Here is an 18622-nt window from a genome sequence, read left to right on the forward strand (position 1 = left end):
CAATATCTAACATGCGCAAAATGCACAAGACTCCGTGTGCTCCCTTACAAAAAAAAAGTATTGTTTCTTTTTTTATTGTGGGAACAAGATAATTTACTATAACCTACATTAATCTTTACTGTGCAGTGGACACAACAGAACTCAGTTAATAAAGGTTTATTTTCACCTGAAAATGTCTTACAATTGCATCCACACAGGAATAATATGGTCTGCGTTTTAATGCATGGAGGAAGTCAAGCGTCCAGTCAAGTTCTGATTCTGAAGAGTCGTCTCCTAGTGGTCAAATGTTCGACAGCACTTGAAGGCACCGTTTGACAAACCCCTCTGTCGTCATCAGCACATACAGGAAGTAATGTTCGGCTGCTGCTTGGTCAAACGGGGAAAAGGAGGAAAAGGAGGAAAAGGAGTCGAGGAAGGGAGCGATACAATAATGACATCTGAGCTGCAACCGACTGCGAGCTGAACATCTGACGTGTGCGGTGAGTACGAGGCCCAACGAGGAGCCACTGGATCCGGAGCGGTTCTGAACGCAGCGATTTGTGATGGCATCTGTGTTAACCTCTGCGCTGCTGGCAGGACAGGGGCATGAGCTAACACACACACACTCACACACACACACGCACACACGAACACACATTCAGACGGTATGTTTGTGTGTTTGTGTGTGTGTGTGTGTGTGTGTGTGTGTGTGAAGGAGGAGAGGGAGACCTAAAATCGCTGCCTTCCTGAACAAAATAACAAACCGGTTATAATAATGAATATGATCAGTGAAGCTGTTGGAGCTCAGAGCTTCAGAGGTTTGTGAATTAATGGGCTGCCAATAGCAGAGAGTGGGGATGTCCCAGGACCACTTTGGGGGCCTCTGGGATGGTCCCAGTGGTCTGCGCCTACAAGAGAAATACTGCATATCACTATTGTGGTTCCATTTATCACACAGCATCTTCTCATTGGATAAAATCAGGGCCATAGTTTAATGCACGTCTGTTGACATGCAGGACTTTGGGAATCTGCCTTACAGCTATAAGTGAACTATTTATGGGCCTCACACACACCCCCCCTGTCTCCTTGATCTGGTTTCTTTTAAGCCCGCCTCCCCAGATGTCATCCTTTATGGCGGCACAGAGTTGCTCGGCAAGCTCAGAGCAGATAAGCTCACTTTTTCACACTTTTTCACCAGCGTCATATATGTTGGAGGCTAACGTCAAGCAGCTCTACCTGAAATGTTCCTGGCTAAACAGGACATCATGCAGAATTACATAACTGCCTGTATTGTCAGGGACGTACTGTAATCTCAGTGTGCAAAAATACCCTGAGCTCCACTTTGAGAAGCTCAGAAGTTGCTCATTTACTAATTCACACTTTAAGTTTAAATAATTGATTGATCGACAGTTTTACTAATCGATCAATCTTTTAAATCAAGTTTCAAGCAAAAAATGAATCTTTAGTTTCAGGTGCTCGCATGTGAAGATTTTCTACTTTTCTCTGTTTTGTATGATTCTGAAGTTAAATAAATGGGTTTTGGGCTGGTAGTCAAGACAAAACAAATATTTTGATGATGTCACCTTGAACCAAATGACTAATAGAGAAAATGACTGGTTTGGTTAATGAATATATATCATTTTGGATTGATATAGTGGCATAGTGCACCTTTTGAGAAACCTTTATAGATAAAATAACTACATTAAATACTTAAATATTCATGGACCTTTATCAAATTGAATCCTGTAAATCAAATATTGCTGTATCTTTCTCACTAATTTACAATATATATAAGATATTATGATATTATAAAACATTATGAATATATGGACAGCTACTTCAGTACAAACTGTATGGTTAATGTCTCGTGTTATGTATATTGTCATGTTGCCCAACCCAACATTGTATATTATGTCCTTTCATTGTGCAACACTGAATTTAACATCTTTTTGAACAAAAGAAGAGTTTTTAGCAGTTATTAACAGATGTTATTACAATTAAAAGTGAGCTCTTATAGCTTCCCTGTCGATGGCGTAACTGCTCTGCTGTTGTAATCAGGCTGATCTCTGGCCTCAGTCCAGTCACAGTACTCATTACTGATTGCGTCACAAAAACAGCTCCTTTATGTAGGATTTCAACTCCTTGTAGTGACTGCAGGTTCGTTTTTTGAATACTCTACTTCACCTGCAAGATTTGCAGCTTTCCTCCTTTCATGCAGAGTTATTGTGCAGGTAACGCATGTTTTCCTGACCTCTGGTATACCTGGCCGCTCAAAGGCTGCTACGATGAATGATAACTTGTATTGTGTCGGCCTCCTGCATGGTTTGCCCCTTTGGACTGGATCGTAATCCTCCAAGTCTAGTTAAAGTTCACTACCATTGTTAACAAGGCCTAGCCATGGTTACACTGCAAATAATCTGTGAGTGGTAAGAGAGTGCAGAGCGCAGGACTGACTGTGGAGCGCTGCTTTAAGGATAGAAAGGTCCATTTGATGACACAGGGTCAGCGCTCTGGCAGGAGGAGACGAAGAGGTAAGCCTGTTCAATTGTGTAGTTTCAGTGAAGGGGATTTGGGCCTTTTTAAGTGAATTAATATCAGCCACTTGTTGGTGTGTTTCAGAGAGGATAGCCTTCATCATTGTGGCCCTGATGTTGCTGCCATAATGAACTGCTGTTTGGCTCGGAGGCCCTCCTTATGAAAGAGTCTTTCAGCTCCTTTCAGTGAGGTGCAGCCGTGTTTAGGCCGCAGAGACTGAAGCTCCTGAGGCCGAGTTTAGAGGTCCCTGGAATTTGGTCGGGAGTAGATTGCACACAGTTTCCACTCTATAGAGGCTGCTGGTGGTGACCCTTCAAGTGTGGAGAGCAGCAGACAGATGAGGTCACACCAGTTTGTTGGGTCTTAAAGGAAACGTCAGTATAGTAAACAGTTTTCCCGTGTCTGGAATATGATTTTTGGGACCTTTCTCCTTGCAACACCATGTAGTTCTGTATTATGAGCTTGTCTACAAATAAGTAGAATATAAAAGCTAAAATAAGAATTATTCTTATTCTTATTTTAGCTTTTATATTCTACTTATTTGTTATCAAAACAATAGCACCTTCAGACCACAGCAAATTCCTTGTAATGTATGTTACTTGGCAATAAACACTTTCTGATTCTGATTCTGATTCTGATAAAATATTTCTTTTAAAATTTAAGTATCTGCAGTATTCTGTTAACAAGCAGCTCAAGACCCACCTGTTTAGACCTTATGTCATTATTGCTTGATGTTGGTTGCCTTATTTCTTTTGCAAAACACTTTGTGGCATTCTGCCCTTGAAAGATGCTTTTTAAATAAATTTACTGCTTAACTTTATCTATCAGTTATGTTAAGTTAAATTAAACTAAACATTGGGTCTATGAAATGTCAGAAAATAGTGAAAAATGTCCATCACAAAGTCTTCGAAGTCTTGTTTTGTCCGACCAACTGTTCAAAACTCAACGATATTCAATGTACTGTAATGTAAGACAAAGAAAACCAGCACATTTGCACATTTACGAAGCTGGAAACATCAAGTGTTTTTTGTGTTCTTGAAAATGCTTCAAAATAGTTTGAACACATTTTCATATTAGAGAGAGCTGCAACTAACAATCATCTTCATTATCGATTATCTTTTGATTAAGAGGACGTCTTCAAATGTCTTGTTTTGTGTGAACAACGTCCCAAAACCCAAAAAGTTTCAATTGTCAAAGATAGAAAACAGAGAAAAGCTACAAATTGTGACATTAGAGAGGCAGGAATTTTTTGTTTGATAAACGACTTGAACAAGTAATGGTTGATGTTGATGGACTAATCATTCTAGCATTAATATTTAACTAATCAGGACTGTGCTGCTTGTGTATTTCCTGATTTACCTGCTCACAGCCGCCGTCTCTTTATTGTCACCGAACGGGCTCCTCCCAGCCTCCACGTTGACACGACACAATGGTAGCCACCTGATATTCACCCAACCTAAAGCTGGGCCACTTCCTGCTTCTTGTCATTGAATGTTTAACCCGACATACACTCACTTGTGTGAGCTCTTACCAGAATTTAAAATACAGGCTGAAATGAATGATCTTCCTGCTCACGGGACTAAAGATCTGATTTAGAGGCGAACAGTCTACTTATGGAGAGTATGTGAGTAGGATTAGATTGAGTTTTATTATCTGAATGTCACTCGTGCTGTCATGTTGTCGGCTGGGTCTGAGGATTGCTTGAAAGAAACTTGTTTGTCTTCAGATAAATTACACATTTAGTTTATTTGTCTTTACAGCACAGTGACACACAGTTTGTTACCACTGTGGAAAACCATTTTAGATAGGCCCAAGTCACTGCCTAATTATGCATACGCTCATGTGAATGTATTACAGGGTTAAGGAACATTCAGACCTTTTTTTGTTTTGGTATTGACCCATGGTTGAAAGCAGCTCTAACTATTTCCTGCTATCTGAAAGGGTATAGCTTTAAATTCCAGCCCTAATGATCTTGTATAACCTAAATGGTGACCTGTATTTGAGGAAAACATTTCCATACCATAAAATTTACATACATGCGGAAATCCATAAGCACTAAAACACACCACTGTTCAATCTAATGCTGCTACAGCCTTGCTTGGTCTGGTATGACCAGTAGTTTTAGTTGCTAAATATTAGCAGACATTAGCAAGATATTACTATTCAACAGACATTGCTGAACCAGTTTGCTGACTTTTTGACTCTTCTCCACTTTAGCTATTGTTACACTATGTAGTAGCATATAACATTATCCTGTCCCTTTAGTGTCTGCTGTTCAGCTAAAGTTACATAGTTTCTCTTTAAAGTCACAGTGATTTGGAAGTTCACGCATCTTTTAACTTCAGTAATGTCACGTATTACTAAGCGAAACTAAATATGTGGGCGAGAGGTTAGTAATAGGAAGATTTTAAAGCAAATCCGACATATGTGATTGGATTGCTCAAAAGTGGGTGTGGTTCAGCAAATACAGCACACGACAGAGCTGAGGAGCTGCAGAGTCAAGTCAAGCAATTTTATTTATGTAGACTAATATCACAAATTTGCCTCAAGGGGCTTCACAATCTGTACATCATATGACACCCTCTGTCCTTAGACCCTCAATTCAGATGAGGAAAACCCTTTTAACAGGGAAAAAATGTAAGAAACCTCAGGAAGAGCAACAGAAGAGGGACCCCTCTCCCAGGACGGACAGACATGCAATAAATGTCATGCGTACAGGACAGACCAACATAGTGAAATTTACAGCATGCACAATCAGGATGACAAAATTATAGATATATTGAGAGAGAATATGCATCCAGGAGGACGTTGAGCAACTTCCAGGTGCTGCGAAACTGAAAGGACTTGAGCCACACAAGCTCCTCTCCACCGTCGAAACCTGGAAAGAGGACAGACTACAAAAACACACAAGAGCAGGGCTCAAGCACACCATTCACACAGAGAGGAGAAAGGAAACAAACACACACAGAGGGAGAGAGAGAGAGTGTCAAGGACAACATGCACACAAGGGAGAGAGAGACTTGAAAAATGTGTCTTTAAAACTGTGATATTGACTCTGGAAGAAGCTTTGTAAGGAACCATATATGACATTGTTTTAAGACAAAAGAGAATTGTTGATTTGTTAACAAGAGAACACAATTTACCTACTTGAAGACTAGAGCTATGGTGGGAGGACTAGTAGAAACTGTAATCCGTCACTCCATCAACCAGTCAGTCAATTATTAAATGAGTGAACACAGATGAGGCCTTATCTGCTTCCCTGACTTACTGTCTCTCTCTCTTTAGGTCACTCCAGGCCTCTGTCCTCCATGCCTGCTCCCCCAGGCTTCACTCGACTGGAGCAGAATGAGCCTATGAACACTCTGCGTATCTCTGTGGGAGGCCTTCCTATGTTGGCTTCCATGGCCAACACCACAGACCCTCGTTTCCGCCTCAAGTGGAAGCCCATCGTGGCGGTGGCCGCCTTCCTGGCCTTCGTTGTGCTGCTCTTCATGCACCTGAGCTCAGGCTTGCGCTCCCACTCCTACGGCTCCCACAGCTGGAGAGCCAGTCGCAGTGACGCCCAGCAGTCCGAGTCCCACTACAACGACACCTACCCTCTCAGTCCGCCTGAGCGCTCCCTGCAGGGCACCCGCTACCGCATCGGGGTCATTGCCGACCTGGACACAAGCTCTCGTAGTGACAAGAAGCTGACGTGGTTTAGCTACATGAGGCGGGGGTACCTATTGGTGTCCCGAGGTGGTGACAAGGTGGCAGTCGAGTGGGATGCAGACAGGGTGATGCTGGAAAGCCACCTGTCGGAGAAGGGCAGGGGTATGGAGCTGTCTGAGCTGGTGGTGTTCAATGGGAAGCTCTACAGCGTCGACGACAGAACGGGCGTCGTCTACCACGTTGATGGTGACAAGGCCGTGCCCTGGGTCATCTTACCCGACGGCGACGGCAACGTTGCCAAAGGTCGGCATTTCCCTGGTCGCATACATGTTGTAGTTCGATATTTTACCAGAGTTTTTCCATTTTATTCTGCATTTCAGAGGGAATGTTGTACTTTTTCCTGTACTTTAAAACCTTTATAGCTCTCCAACTGCCCAGAATTATCTTGTGTCCCTTTGAAGGGGCCTGACCCCTAGTTTGGGAACCACTACATTATTATATAAAGTGGTTCAAACTAGCTCCACCTCCAGCAGCTAAAACGCCAAAACTTACACATTGATGGTAACAATCTAATAATGTTACATATGATAATACACCAGTCACAGCGGCCATTTTTCTGCATTATGAGTACTTTTACTGATGCTGTATTCTGCAGATAATACTTTTGTACTTAGTAGTACAAGTAGGATTTTGAATGCAGGACTGGAGTATTTTTATGTGTTTAATTGGTACTTTTACTAACTTGCACTTGTGTACTTTCTCCTGATAGGGTTCAAGGCTGAGTGGCTGGCAGTGAAGGACAAGCACCTGTACGTCGGTGGTCTGGGGAAAGAGTGGACCACCACTGAAGGCGAGTTTGTCAACAACAACCCAGAGTGGGTGAAAGTAGTGGGCTTCAGAGGGGATGTACAACATGAGAACTGGGTTCCCAAGTACAAATCTTTGAAGTCCGCTGCAGGGATAGAGCCTCCAGGTGAGCACGGCAATCTCCTCTCACTCACGATTGCTTCCACTTCTTTTCTCTCTCTTTACTCTTTACCATAATGCTCTCAATCTCCTCAGGGTATCTTATCCACGAGTCAGCAGCGTGGAGCGAGACCCTGCAGCGCTGGTTCTTCCTCCCTCGCCGCGCCAGCAAGGAGCGCTACGAGGAGACGGCAGACGAGCGCCGCGCCACGAACCTCGTCCTCAGCTGCTCGCCAGATTTCAAAGACATCATTGTGAGTCGAGTGGGTCCACTCAACCCCACTCACGGTTTCTCCTCCTTCAAGTTTGTCCCCAACACGGACAACCAGATCATTCTGGCTCTCAAGTCAGAGGAAGACGCCGGAAAGATTGCCACTTACATCATGGCCTTCACACTTGATGGGCGCATCCTTTTACCCGAAACCAAGATTGGGGATGTGAAATACGAGGGCTTGGAGTTCATATAGACTGAGACACTCACTCCTGAGGCAACCGCACTGTTGTTCCATTTTGTTTACAATCCAGTCACTGTTGAGGTAACTGCTGCTTCCTCACTGAGTTTGTTAAAGACACAACTCCAGTTCATCTTCGGTATGAACAGAAGAACTATGGGCTGTAAGATATGGTCCCGTTTTGGATTTTTTAGAAACGGTCAAAACAATGGCAGCACGTCTTGTGGTGGATCATCTCCATCCCAGGCCAAATGTGGCCCTCAACAGTACTGTAGCCTTTCTTATAATGAATGTACAAAAGATCGATTCATCAGACTGTGATTTTTATTCTCCTAAAGCATACATTTTCACACACATACTGTACACTCTCAAAACGGTCAAAGGTTTTTTCCCCTTTGCTTCGTGTTAAACATTATTCTGTACACACCGAACATGTTATTTTCTGTGGAATAACTAAAGCTCAACATTATTTGAAGGACATTTTTGGTGAGAAATGTATTAGACTGTATGTAATGTGTTTGGTGGGATAATGAGTAAAACCTTCATTCTTATTTTGTGAGTCTTGCCGTTTAATTCACACGTGGGTCTCTCTACAAAACTGGTTCAACAGAAATTAGACATTGTCCTCAAACAAGTCGCAACTGGACCACATACTGTTGTGCAACACCCTTTGCTTTAATGTGAAATGAAACTTAGGGAAAGTAGCAGGAGTGGAGAAGTGAACCTAAACATTCACCCCCCCTGTTTTTAGCAGGACTTTAAAAGGAGTGAGATTTGTCTCACAGACTTCAGAAGAGAGAAGCACATTTTCGGACGACAGCATAAGCAGAGGGGAGAAGGTAAAGTGGTTTCGTTATATGTAAGGATTTAGCACATTTTGTCTTTTATGTTCTACCTGATGCACAGATTTAGTATAGTCAGTTTAATATTTAATATTATAATAAATTGCATACCATCTTGATGAAAACAGTACAAGCAAAAGCTACTGTGGGTTTATAGTCGTCCTTTGAAGAAATACATGTATTGATTTATATGTTAAAAAGACTTAAAAACAACACTACAGTTCTACTGTTGGTGTTGTTGGTTAAGATCAAAATCATTACATTGTAAAGTAGAGCGTATATCTCACATTGTTTCTTCTTTTTCATCGTCAGAGTCCCTCACTGGCGGTTGGAAATGCTCACACATCAAAACGTATGCACCCTGTGGCTTCTGCTACTTCTCCATGTCTCTGGAAGTGCATTGAAATTTGACCTGTTCAGTGAGTCATCTGAGGCACATCTCATTTGCGTGAAAACTTGACAAAATGCTTAAACTATGCAGTGCCTATATTACATGCTTTTACAAATATATTCTGACCATGCTCATTCAACACAGCATGTAGATTATCCCAATGTTTGTATAACCTCTCATGGCCTATGCCTTTGTTTGCACACAGGGAGAAACCCTGACCCGCAGGAAGGTGACGTGAGGCTGTTTGGCTCTCAGAGTGTTTCAGAGGGCCGTGTGGAAGTCTACCATGAAGGAAAATGGGGAACAGTGTGTGACGACGGTTGGGACATGGCTGAGGCCCAGGTGGTGTGTCGTCAGCTCCAATTTCCCGGAGCCAAATCGGTTGTCATTGGGAAGGACTACGGAGAAGGTGCCCCTCTACTTCTATTTATCACCCACCAGAGGGCAGTGAAGTTATTGTAATGACTGACGAGTTGTGATCCGATGTTTAACATACAAACACCACAAATTCACCCATAAGCAAGGTCAATGTTTAATGTGTTACTGCCACAACAACTAACAAATGTATTTCCTTTCATGTTACCTCATAGCGACTGGACCTATTTGGCTGGATGATATGAACTGTAAAGGCACAGAGAACAAACTGTTTTCTTGTGTTTTCAAAAGCTGGGGAGTAACTGACTGCTCCCACAAAGAGGATGTTGGAGTTAGTTGTGAAACAGACGGTACGTATCAAGACTCCAAAACACAAAAAGGCAAAGGCTCCTTTATATTGAACGCATAATGACATCTGATCCAGTAAAAAGATAACCATCTATTGTTAAATGTTCATCCCAATGATTCCTGATTCCAGACGCAAACGTGACCATCGATGATTCTATACACTCGCTGGACCACAGCATCAGTCTGTCCGATGAGCTCGGCCGAATCTTTGACAGTGAGAGTGGCTGTGACTTCCAGATCTTAGTTCGGAGTCCTACTGGAAACAGAATGAAGGACGGGACCCTGGAAATGGGTGAGACAACGATTTGTATGCACAAAATGATCCTCTCACGATTCCCACTCTTCAATGCTTCAAAGGAGATCACTAACATCACGGTTGACATCAGCCAGACTTGCCAACCACATTTCACCTCCTTCATCAGGTAAACTGAAACTAGTATAACTCGTGTTGATTTGAGACACAGAATTCATATTAATACCACCCGGGTGTTTTGTGAGCATGTAAATAGAAAGCAAAATCACTGGGAAACATCTCAAAATATTCTACAATCTGGTTCTCAATAGGTACATTTACACCCGCAAGATGGAAGTGACCTTCCTATCTGTGCAGTGCCTCCACTGGATGGCTTCTAAGTTTGGGGTGAAGCAGCTGATGGAGGACACAGGCCGGCTGTTCTCTAAAATCATCCCAGAGGATCCCTCGTTTCACACCCAGGTGTCCCTTTTAGAATATGCAGAGGAGACTGGGGACTTGGTCCTCCAGGAGAACTGCATTCAGTATCTGGCCTGGAACTACCAGAATCTGACCAGGTCCCCTGCTTGGACCCACCTCTCCCTTAAGCTCCTTCTAGTCCTTCTAGCCCGTTCAGACCTGGTGGTGCCAGATGAGTATTTTCTACTTCAGACCGTGGAGAGCTGGATCACAGAGAAGGGCAACTCGACCAGTCTGGAAACCCAGGTTGACCTGTTGAGTCGCATTCGTTTCCCTATGATCCCGGCTGAGAAACTGTATGAGCTGGAGTCCAACTCTTCTCTCTACAGCACTCATAAGAAAATGTACAGTGAAAACATGTTGAAAGCGTTCCAGTTTAATGTTCTGCTCTTCAGTAATCTTCAGTCCAACCCCAAGTTCAACAGAGAAGATGACGATTACCAGCCCAGGATCTACATTGCTGAGCCATGGAGCACTGCTATTGGCTCTTCAAAGAAAACTTCAAATCCAGTCCGAATCCACTATCCTAATTCATACAACAGGCAGCGTTACGAATATGGCTATGATGGTCGTTTTTTTTATCCCACTGCCAGTCCATATGGTCAAGCCACAACCAAGTCGTTCAGCACACCTGTCCACAACAGCCTGATCTTTAAGGACAACAAGATTCGCTGGGAGGCAAATGTCTTAAAGAGCCAACGTGAATGTTCAAACCGAGGTCTGAGGTGCGAGTCGTTCCCTGTGGCAAGGCTGGCTCCGCAAAACCAGCTCACCCAGCAAAGCAACGTCCTCTTCCATAACCGGCTCCTGCTGATGTGCCAAGGCAAGTACATCTGTCAGGTTCAGGACTTCAAGGTCCACCTGGCTTATATCCCTGTGAATGAGACCCAGCTTCTTGCCTATCCCTGTCCTGATGACCAGTACACCTACCACTTTGTAGTGAGACCAGAGTATGTCTGATCCAATAGCAGGACCAGGCTGAATATTTCTCATGTTTGATCAATCTGTCTGCTTATTATTCAATAGATTTGCAATGATACTACAATATTATCCATGTGATTTACTTTTCTCAATAATCTTTGTTGATTCGCTACAAATGTATCACCTAGCTGTACTTTAATTCATATCAAGCAAATAAAGTGATTTCTGGATCCTTTTCTCTCTCTGTGTGTGTGTGTGTGTGTGTGTGTGTGTGTGTGTGTGTGTGTGTGTGTGTGTGTGTGTGTGTGTGTGTGTGTGTGTGTGTGTGTGTGTGTGTGTGTGTGTGTGTGTGTGAGTGTGAGAGCACTTTTCTTTTAAAAGACCAAATGTGTCCTTCACAAGAGCAACAGAAAAATAAATCCTAATCTGGAGTTTATCCAGATATGAGACACATGAAGTGACAAGTGTAAACGTAGGCCAAGTTAAACTTAATCAGCAGACTGATTTACAGCTTCACTCCCATGGACATATGCAGAACGTTGCAGTTCAGAGAGGGCCAAACTAATGCTGTAATATATGAGTGTGCTCTCTTCTGGGGTTTTAACTCGGCGCACTGACTCTTGACATGAACCCTGTCGCATAAAATGATATCTGCTGTCATGACGTCGGCCATTTTTCTGCTGTCTAGCTCACTGAAGGAGAAGGGTTCACAAATCATAACTATCAGTAGAGAAATGACGGTCTGTCAGGGAGCAATACAGTGGATTTGCACATGAGAAAAAAGAAAATAAAATGCCTTAGAGTTAAGTGTTGGAAGTTAAAGTCATTCTGCTAAATGTCATTGAAATATGAGCTAAAAGGAAGAGCTTTTGGGAAATATGCTTCTGGTGGAGAGTTAGAAAATAAGATCCATTGGTGTTAATTGGTGAGCTGCAGAGGTGCTGGTAGGATTTTGTTACTTTCAAACAGAGCCAGGCTACCTGTTTCCCCTCGTTTCCAGTGAACAATTTAAATGGCTACTGCAGGTAGCCAGTTAGCTAAGCTAAGCTAAGCTAACTGGCTACCTGCAGTAGCCTTATAGTTAACAGGCAAATATCAGAATCAGAATCAGAAACTGTTCATTGCCAAGTAACATACATTACAAGGAATTTGCCGTGGTCTGATGGCGCTGACAACAAATATAAGTGTGGTATTGATATTTTTATCGAACTCTCTGCCAGAAAGCGAATAAGTGTTTCCCAAAATGTTGAACTATTCCTTTAATTGTCAATGTATCTGCCTTGACCTCATGCTCTTGTGTCAGCGTCAGGATGTTGTTGATTCAGTGTTGGATCTTACTAAAATAATTCACATTTGGTCACTTCTTTCCGTGTGAAATAGTTAAAACTCAGGTTTATCATCACACTTTTCCCCAACAGAAAGAAAACAACAAACTTCAAACATGTCGTTTATTCATCATCATCATCAGATAAGGTACGGGATGTCAAAGGGTTTGTGTTTACACGGATTTGATTAAGGATGATAGCAGTTTCCTCTTCATGAGTCATGGAATCTTCCCAAGCAATTGTTTTTTCACCACACACCAGACCGTCTTCAAGTCTTCCTGTATTTCTGCTTCACGCAACTGATAGTAACACTTTGACAACATGCAGGCCTACATGCCTGGGCAGGTGGGATAAACAGCTGCATATAACACATAGTGACTCATGGGTTTCTGAGAAGAGTATCTGCCTGTGGCTGCACTAAACCATGACATGATTGATCAGTTACAAAGAATACATGATCACTGTATATTTAAAGATGACTCCTCCACATGCACTCGTAGTTCAGTGTTTTACAAACTTTAGTCGCAGGAGAGAGTGTTGTAGAGCAACTGTGATTCATTCACAGGTAATCTTGTGTCAGGCTGTGTGCACAATGTTGTGTATTCACCAGGATGGAAAACAGGGAAAGTTATTTCATCACAGGTTAGACTCACTTTCCTGTGAGTAATATCTGGCTGTATTTTCATTGTTGTGTCATTTTACCCACAAAATAATTAGCCCCACATGTGATGACATGCTTTGTTTGTTATGTTTGCCCCAGTATTTTGAAATGCTATTCAAATGGTTTTATGAACAATGATTTTGGTAATGCCATTGAACCACTTGAACTCCAATGTTCTCTGGAAATTTCCCAATTTCCCAATTTCCCTTTATGTTAGAAAAAACATGTTGCTGTGATAACAAAAACTCATAACAACAATAAAAAAAACTATTTGATTGACAAGAATTACTAGTTGCTTCATAGACAAAGACAAAGGACAAAGGAGCTGTATGAGTGTAGGAGGAACATAGTTAGTGTTCATGTGTGGAGGAAGTTGTACTAAGTCTTAAAGATTAAGGATTCTTACGTGCAAATCAAGATGCCACTTTTCAGCACGATGTATTTGAAAAGTATGGGATTTTAAAGCTGCACTGATAAATATTTTCATATCTATAATACATATATAGTTATACACTACAGTGCAACACATCCATACATATATATACATTGTTACTGTATATATATATATTTTTTACCTCACTTCACTTAAATACTGTAAATGTGTATATTTTTTATTTTCTATTTCTTATTTTTATATTTTGTACATACCTTTAGTTCTAAATTATGCTATTTTTCTACCCTGGAATGGGAGCACCGGTACTGTACAATTTCCCCCTGGGGATCAATAAAGTATTTCTGATTCTGATTCTGATTAATGGATCACATGACTGCATGTACTGTATGTGGAAGGAATCACTCATAGTGACAAACACAAAGAATTATTACCTGACTCTGCAGTTTCCTTCACATTTATAAAGCGTTTTAGCATCTGTCAGTTCATTGTTTTGATTTTAAGGCCAGTGACTTTACTGTTTCGATTCACTCTCATTAGCCTCTTTTCAGCAAAAAAAAAAAAAAGCTCAGATAAACCCACTTTACTCTGTCGGCCCAGCACTAAATGACAGACAAAGTTAGCTACCAGCTGGTGAGTGCAGCGTCTAGCAGCTAAAGAGCCAAATATTTGATGGAGAACAAAACAGAGTTTAAAGGAGAGTGAATATTGGATTTGTCAGGTGGACTGAACTGACTCCAAATGAATGCTAATTTGCTCCATGTCTGCTGCATGGGTAAATGGCTTCCTAGCATGTTCGCTACAACAACGTTTTGAGTTGAGTTGATAATGTGTTAAACAGTTGCATGACACCAACGCCATTTAAATTGTTCATCATTTCAAGTGCTGCCCCAGACATCCCAGTCATGGACTGGCAGCGTTGTAGAACTGTAGAGGAAATGACTGTACAATTATTTACATGTTATTTTGCCAGTAAGGATCTGTTACATAAAAGTGAAGGTTCCTCTGACTGCACACACACTAGTTACTCAGAATATCATCAATTCCACTAAAACAGACTGAAGACACTGATGATGCTTTGCGGACACTGTTAGCAGACTGGTGGCTGGTGACTAACTTTAACACAGAGGACAGTTCAGACCAGTTGACCCCAGAGTCCACGGTGTGATTTTAATGGGTTTTTTGTGTCTTTCAAGAAGATGTTTTCCTCCTGTCCCTGAAGCAAATTCACTAACACTGATTCATTGTCTCACACTGTCACAAGTAAAATGTGAATAGCTGTTCTGATGAATGGAAAATGATGGGAATTACCCCGGACCGTGGCTGGGTCACATCAAAACAAAGATGGTAACGAGGAGGGGGCGGACATGCAGCAGGGGGATGGCTAGTCGAAAAGCTACGTGGTGGTCAGGTCATGTGGAAAGTGTGCAGGCAACAGGGCAGAGGGGGTGGGAGTCAGAGGATGTGGGTCACTGCCACAGCACCCACCAGTTCCCGCAATGAGACCCTCTTTTTCTGTCTTGCCGGGCACTTCCTTTTGAGAGTATTCCTGGCCTTGCAAGTCTGTAATTTAGGGGATGGAGGTTCAGGCCATTCCTAAGCCCCTTTTGGCGTTTTTAGTGGGTAATGTACACAGGGGGCTGCTTACATTGCACTTCTTTGACAAATCCGCCCTCTTTCAACAAATTAAAACCAAATGTTGATACAATAATCCAGATTTTAACTGGCGAGTAAAACCCCGTACTAAAGGGAGAGTTGCAGTGTGGGAAATGGCTCCGAATGGTCATGCTGTGAGGTCATTTGAAATATGCCCAGGAGCCGGGGACACGGCTGCGATCCGAGCAGAGCCCACCACATCAGTCAGCATCTCAGTGCAAAGGAAGCCGACTGTTTGGACAGGGGGCGGCAGGCTCAGCCCAGAAGAAGGCGTCTGCTGTTCCTCCAAAGCCTTTGGTAAACTGTGGAAAGAGACGGAAGCATATTTCTACTCATTTAGTCTTGTATGTGTCACTTCCTTTCATGTGTCTTCATTTCTGCTCCACGCCCAACATCTGGGTTGTTGTCCATGTTATGTCTTTTGTTCCTGGTAACTTCCACCCTGCTCACGAGTCATACTGGCTTGCAAAATTTCTAACAATTTTGGTAATTTTCCTTATCTAAATGATGGCATTCTTACTCCAATGCTAAAGGCAAAGTTAAAATGAATGAATGTCCAAATTTTCCATCAGCAAAATGACGCAGGAGATGTTTGTCATTACAAAGATGACATTAAATGGGTTGTCCCATTTTCCCCTCTGCTCTTACTCTCTCTCCATGCCTGTTTTTACACAGACATCAAGTAACAGAGACCTGTGGAAAAGCAACCCGGCAAAAATGCTCAACTATGGAAAAGAGTGGAAACATTTGCCAGAGTAGCCAGAAGGCCGACAGTCGGTGGCCAAATATGATGTCAGGGAGGGAGGCAGCCACAGCAGATACAGTCCTCTCTCTCTGTCTTCGGTCCTCTTCATTATTCATCATCAGCTCTAATCATCAGACACACCATGCCCTCACTGTGATCTCTCGCTTCTAAGCCAGAATCAACACGGGAGGCCACAAACCCAAGACTCTTGAGATCCTTGGTTTCCTGAGGTGGTGTTGCAGTGGTGAACTTTCCAACAAAAGAGCCATCTATTTTTGTGCACGAGTAAAGGATGAGAAGCAACTAAAGAATTTGACTATAGCATAATGTTTCTTTCACAGGAGGACGGAGGGGTTTGGGTAGCTTACACTGGGGGAATCGCCACCAGATTGAATCTATTAAGTTTAAGGGGATGATGTCACTTCTCTCCACTCAACCACTCCTCCTTCACTCTTCTTCGTCAGTTTCATCTGTTACGAACAGTGTTTTAATAGTTACTGACACTGACTGCATAAAATAAACACTCTCACTGAATTAAAACCACAGGTGACTATGCTGAGGATTACTCAGCAAGCCCCACGTCAGTATTTTCTCACCTGCGCATTTTTATTAGCAAAGATGTTTATAACGGCTATGAGTTTCAGCTCATTGTTTAGCTGTTCGGCCACAACTTTACTGTTTTGGTTTACTATCACCACTCTCATAGCGTCATTTTCAGCCGCAGCCGACTGCTGTTTTCAGTGAATAAGACACAGTTAGCAACTAGCCGGTAAACATAGTGGAGCATTTAGCAGCTAAAGAGGCAGATATTTCCCTCAGGAGACCAAAAACAGAGAGAGTGAATGCTGGACTTACATTTGCCAGGTGGCCCGAAACACACGACTCAAAATGAAGAATATTTCTTCTGAACTGCTGGATGTATAACAAGTCTGCCACATCAACTTAAAAGGTGATGATGTTATTGCAGGTTAAAACCGGAATCAGAATCAGCTTTATTTATTCAAGTACGTGTACATGTACAAGTTCAGTTAGTTGCTCAGATATAAATAGACATAAAGCTACAATCAAGGACAACAAAGCTGAACAAAGATAGGTAAACATAAACACAGAACTATTATGTGCACACAAGTAGGTGAAAAAATAGGTGTATATATAAATATATTTAAAAAGCAACAATGACCAACAACATATAACGTATATATACAAGTGTTTCTGTAAAATGTAAACAATGCAAATAGTGCAAAGAAAAACAACAATGAAAACAACTCAGAAAATACAAAAAAAGCAAAAAACACAAATCACAGCTCAACTGTGTGAAAACCTGTGATACCGCAGGTATTGTAAGATACTGTAAGTATTGTCAGGGTACCGTTACTGTTAGCACAGCCAATGAGGCGTAAGAATGGAGATCAGCAGTAGACCCTCACAGCTAGGTCCACTAGTCAAACAGTTAAAGGAATATTTAGACATTTTGGGAAAATACGCTGAATTTGCGTTTCATGCCTCTGAGCAGTTGAGGGAACCAGCCTCCAGGAAGTTACTGGTCCCAGACAAGAAATAGACTCATAACCCCCCTGTAAAAACTGCAAATCGTTGTTTTTACACTTTGGTTTTTGTATGGATTAAACAAACAAGGTACATCGTGTTAATTCAAGAGCTTTAGAGAAGCTGGCAGGCAGATTTTGTTACCTTTGGACGGAGCCAGGCTAGATGTTTCACCCATAGACTGTATATAAATGTATGTGTTTTAACTTCTAACTTACATATCACTTTATATACAGTCCATGGTTTCACCCTGTTTCCAGTCTTTCTGCTAAGCTAAGCTAACCGGATACTGGCTGTAGCTTCGTATTTACCGGACAGACATGAGAGTATCAATCTTCTCATCTAACTCTCGGCAAGAAAACAAGTTTCCCGAAATGTTGAAGTATTTCAGGACATTTCGTTTTTTACATCAAAAAAACACCTAAATCCATGACCAGTTTGCCATGAATTTAACTGAGCACACGTCCGTACTCCCCAGACCAAAAATAATATGGTGATCTTCCTTTTACTATGTTGGAATGGCTAAACCACAAAATAGTTGTCTGCTGATTTTATGAGACCCAAACCTACTGACAAAGAGAGATAAAGATAAATGAATTCCTCCAACATAATGACATAATGTCCCAACTTTTACCAAGCTAATTTGTGGTTATTTCTTCTTAGGTTCTGATGTTATAAGTTATGAATTATAAATTAAGTTGAAGGTAGATTTAAACCCTGTTGTTTGGGGGGGATTGTAGATTGTAGACATTGGGGGACAGTTCAAGGTTAAATGTGATGGTAAAAGTTGAGGTTATGGTTTAAGGAAATGGTTTATGGGGAGTAAACGTGTGTGTACGTGTGTGGCTGAGGGTGACTTCACAGATAGTGCATGTGTCACCCCAGTGTGCACTCACCCACCTCCTCATGCAACAGGGTTGTGACAGAAGGTGACGGGGACGGCGGGTGGATGTCAAAACTTTGGGAGCCCCTGACCTCCACAGTGCTGCTGCGCTCACTGGCTGAGGCCGCAGCGGGGGGAGGAGTCTGCCGCCAGCCTGCGCTAATAAAAGGCGGCTGCTCCTGACGGTGGTGGAAAACACATTCTGGAGGAGCCTCCGAGCCTGAGTGCGGTCTGCAAACAGGAA

The 18622-nt window shown here is 42.2% G+C and overlaps 2 protein-coding genes across 4 annotated transcripts; both read left to right on the forward strand.

The window, feature by feature from the left end:
- The first annotated feature begins 365 nt into the window (after positions 1–365).
- On the forward strand, positions 366–8104 carry cant1a (calcium activated nucleotidase 1a). Of its 3 annotated transcripts, none has more exons than XM_070923488.1 (4): positions 366–479; positions 5800–6468; positions 6935–7138; positions 7228–8104. In XM_070923488.1, the coding sequence occupies exons 2-4, from the start codon at positions 5823–5825 to the stop codon at positions 7596–7598; spliced, it is 1221 nt and encodes a 406-aa protein (XP_070779589.1). In that variant the 5' UTR covers positions 366–479; positions 5800–5822; the 3' UTR covers positions 7599–8104. The 3 variants fall into 3 exon arrangements, with proteins under 3 accessions (XP_070779589.1, XP_070779587.1, XP_070779588.1); XM_070923486.1 differs by lacking the exon at positions 366–479 and adding an exon at positions 2471–2510; XM_070923487.1 differs by lacking the exon at positions 366–479 and adding an exon at positions 4015–4138.
- A 184-nt stretch (positions 8105–8288) lies between these two features.
- lgals3bp.1 (galectin 3 binding protein, tandem duplicate 1) lies at positions 8289–11407 on the forward strand. The gene is made up of 6 exons (XM_070923195.1): positions 8289–8422; positions 8738–8844; positions 9022–9225; positions 9407–9541; positions 9670–9961; positions 10104–11407. Exons 2-6 carry the CDS (start codon positions 8760–8762, stop codon positions 11209–11211), a joined length of 1824 nt encoding a protein of 607 aa, XP_070779296.1. The 5' UTR covers positions 8289–8422; positions 8738–8759; the 3' UTR covers positions 11212–11407.
- The last annotated feature ends 7215 nt before the right edge of the window (positions 11408–18622 follow it).

This window comes from Enoplosus armatus, chromosome 17 (genome assembly GCF_043641665.1).
Source record: "Enoplosus armatus isolate fEnoArm2 chromosome 17, fEnoArm2.hap1, whole genome shotgun sequence".
NCBI classification, from domain to species: Eukaryota; Metazoa; Chordata; class Actinopteri; order Centrarchiformes; family Enoplosidae; genus Enoplosus; species Enoplosus armatus.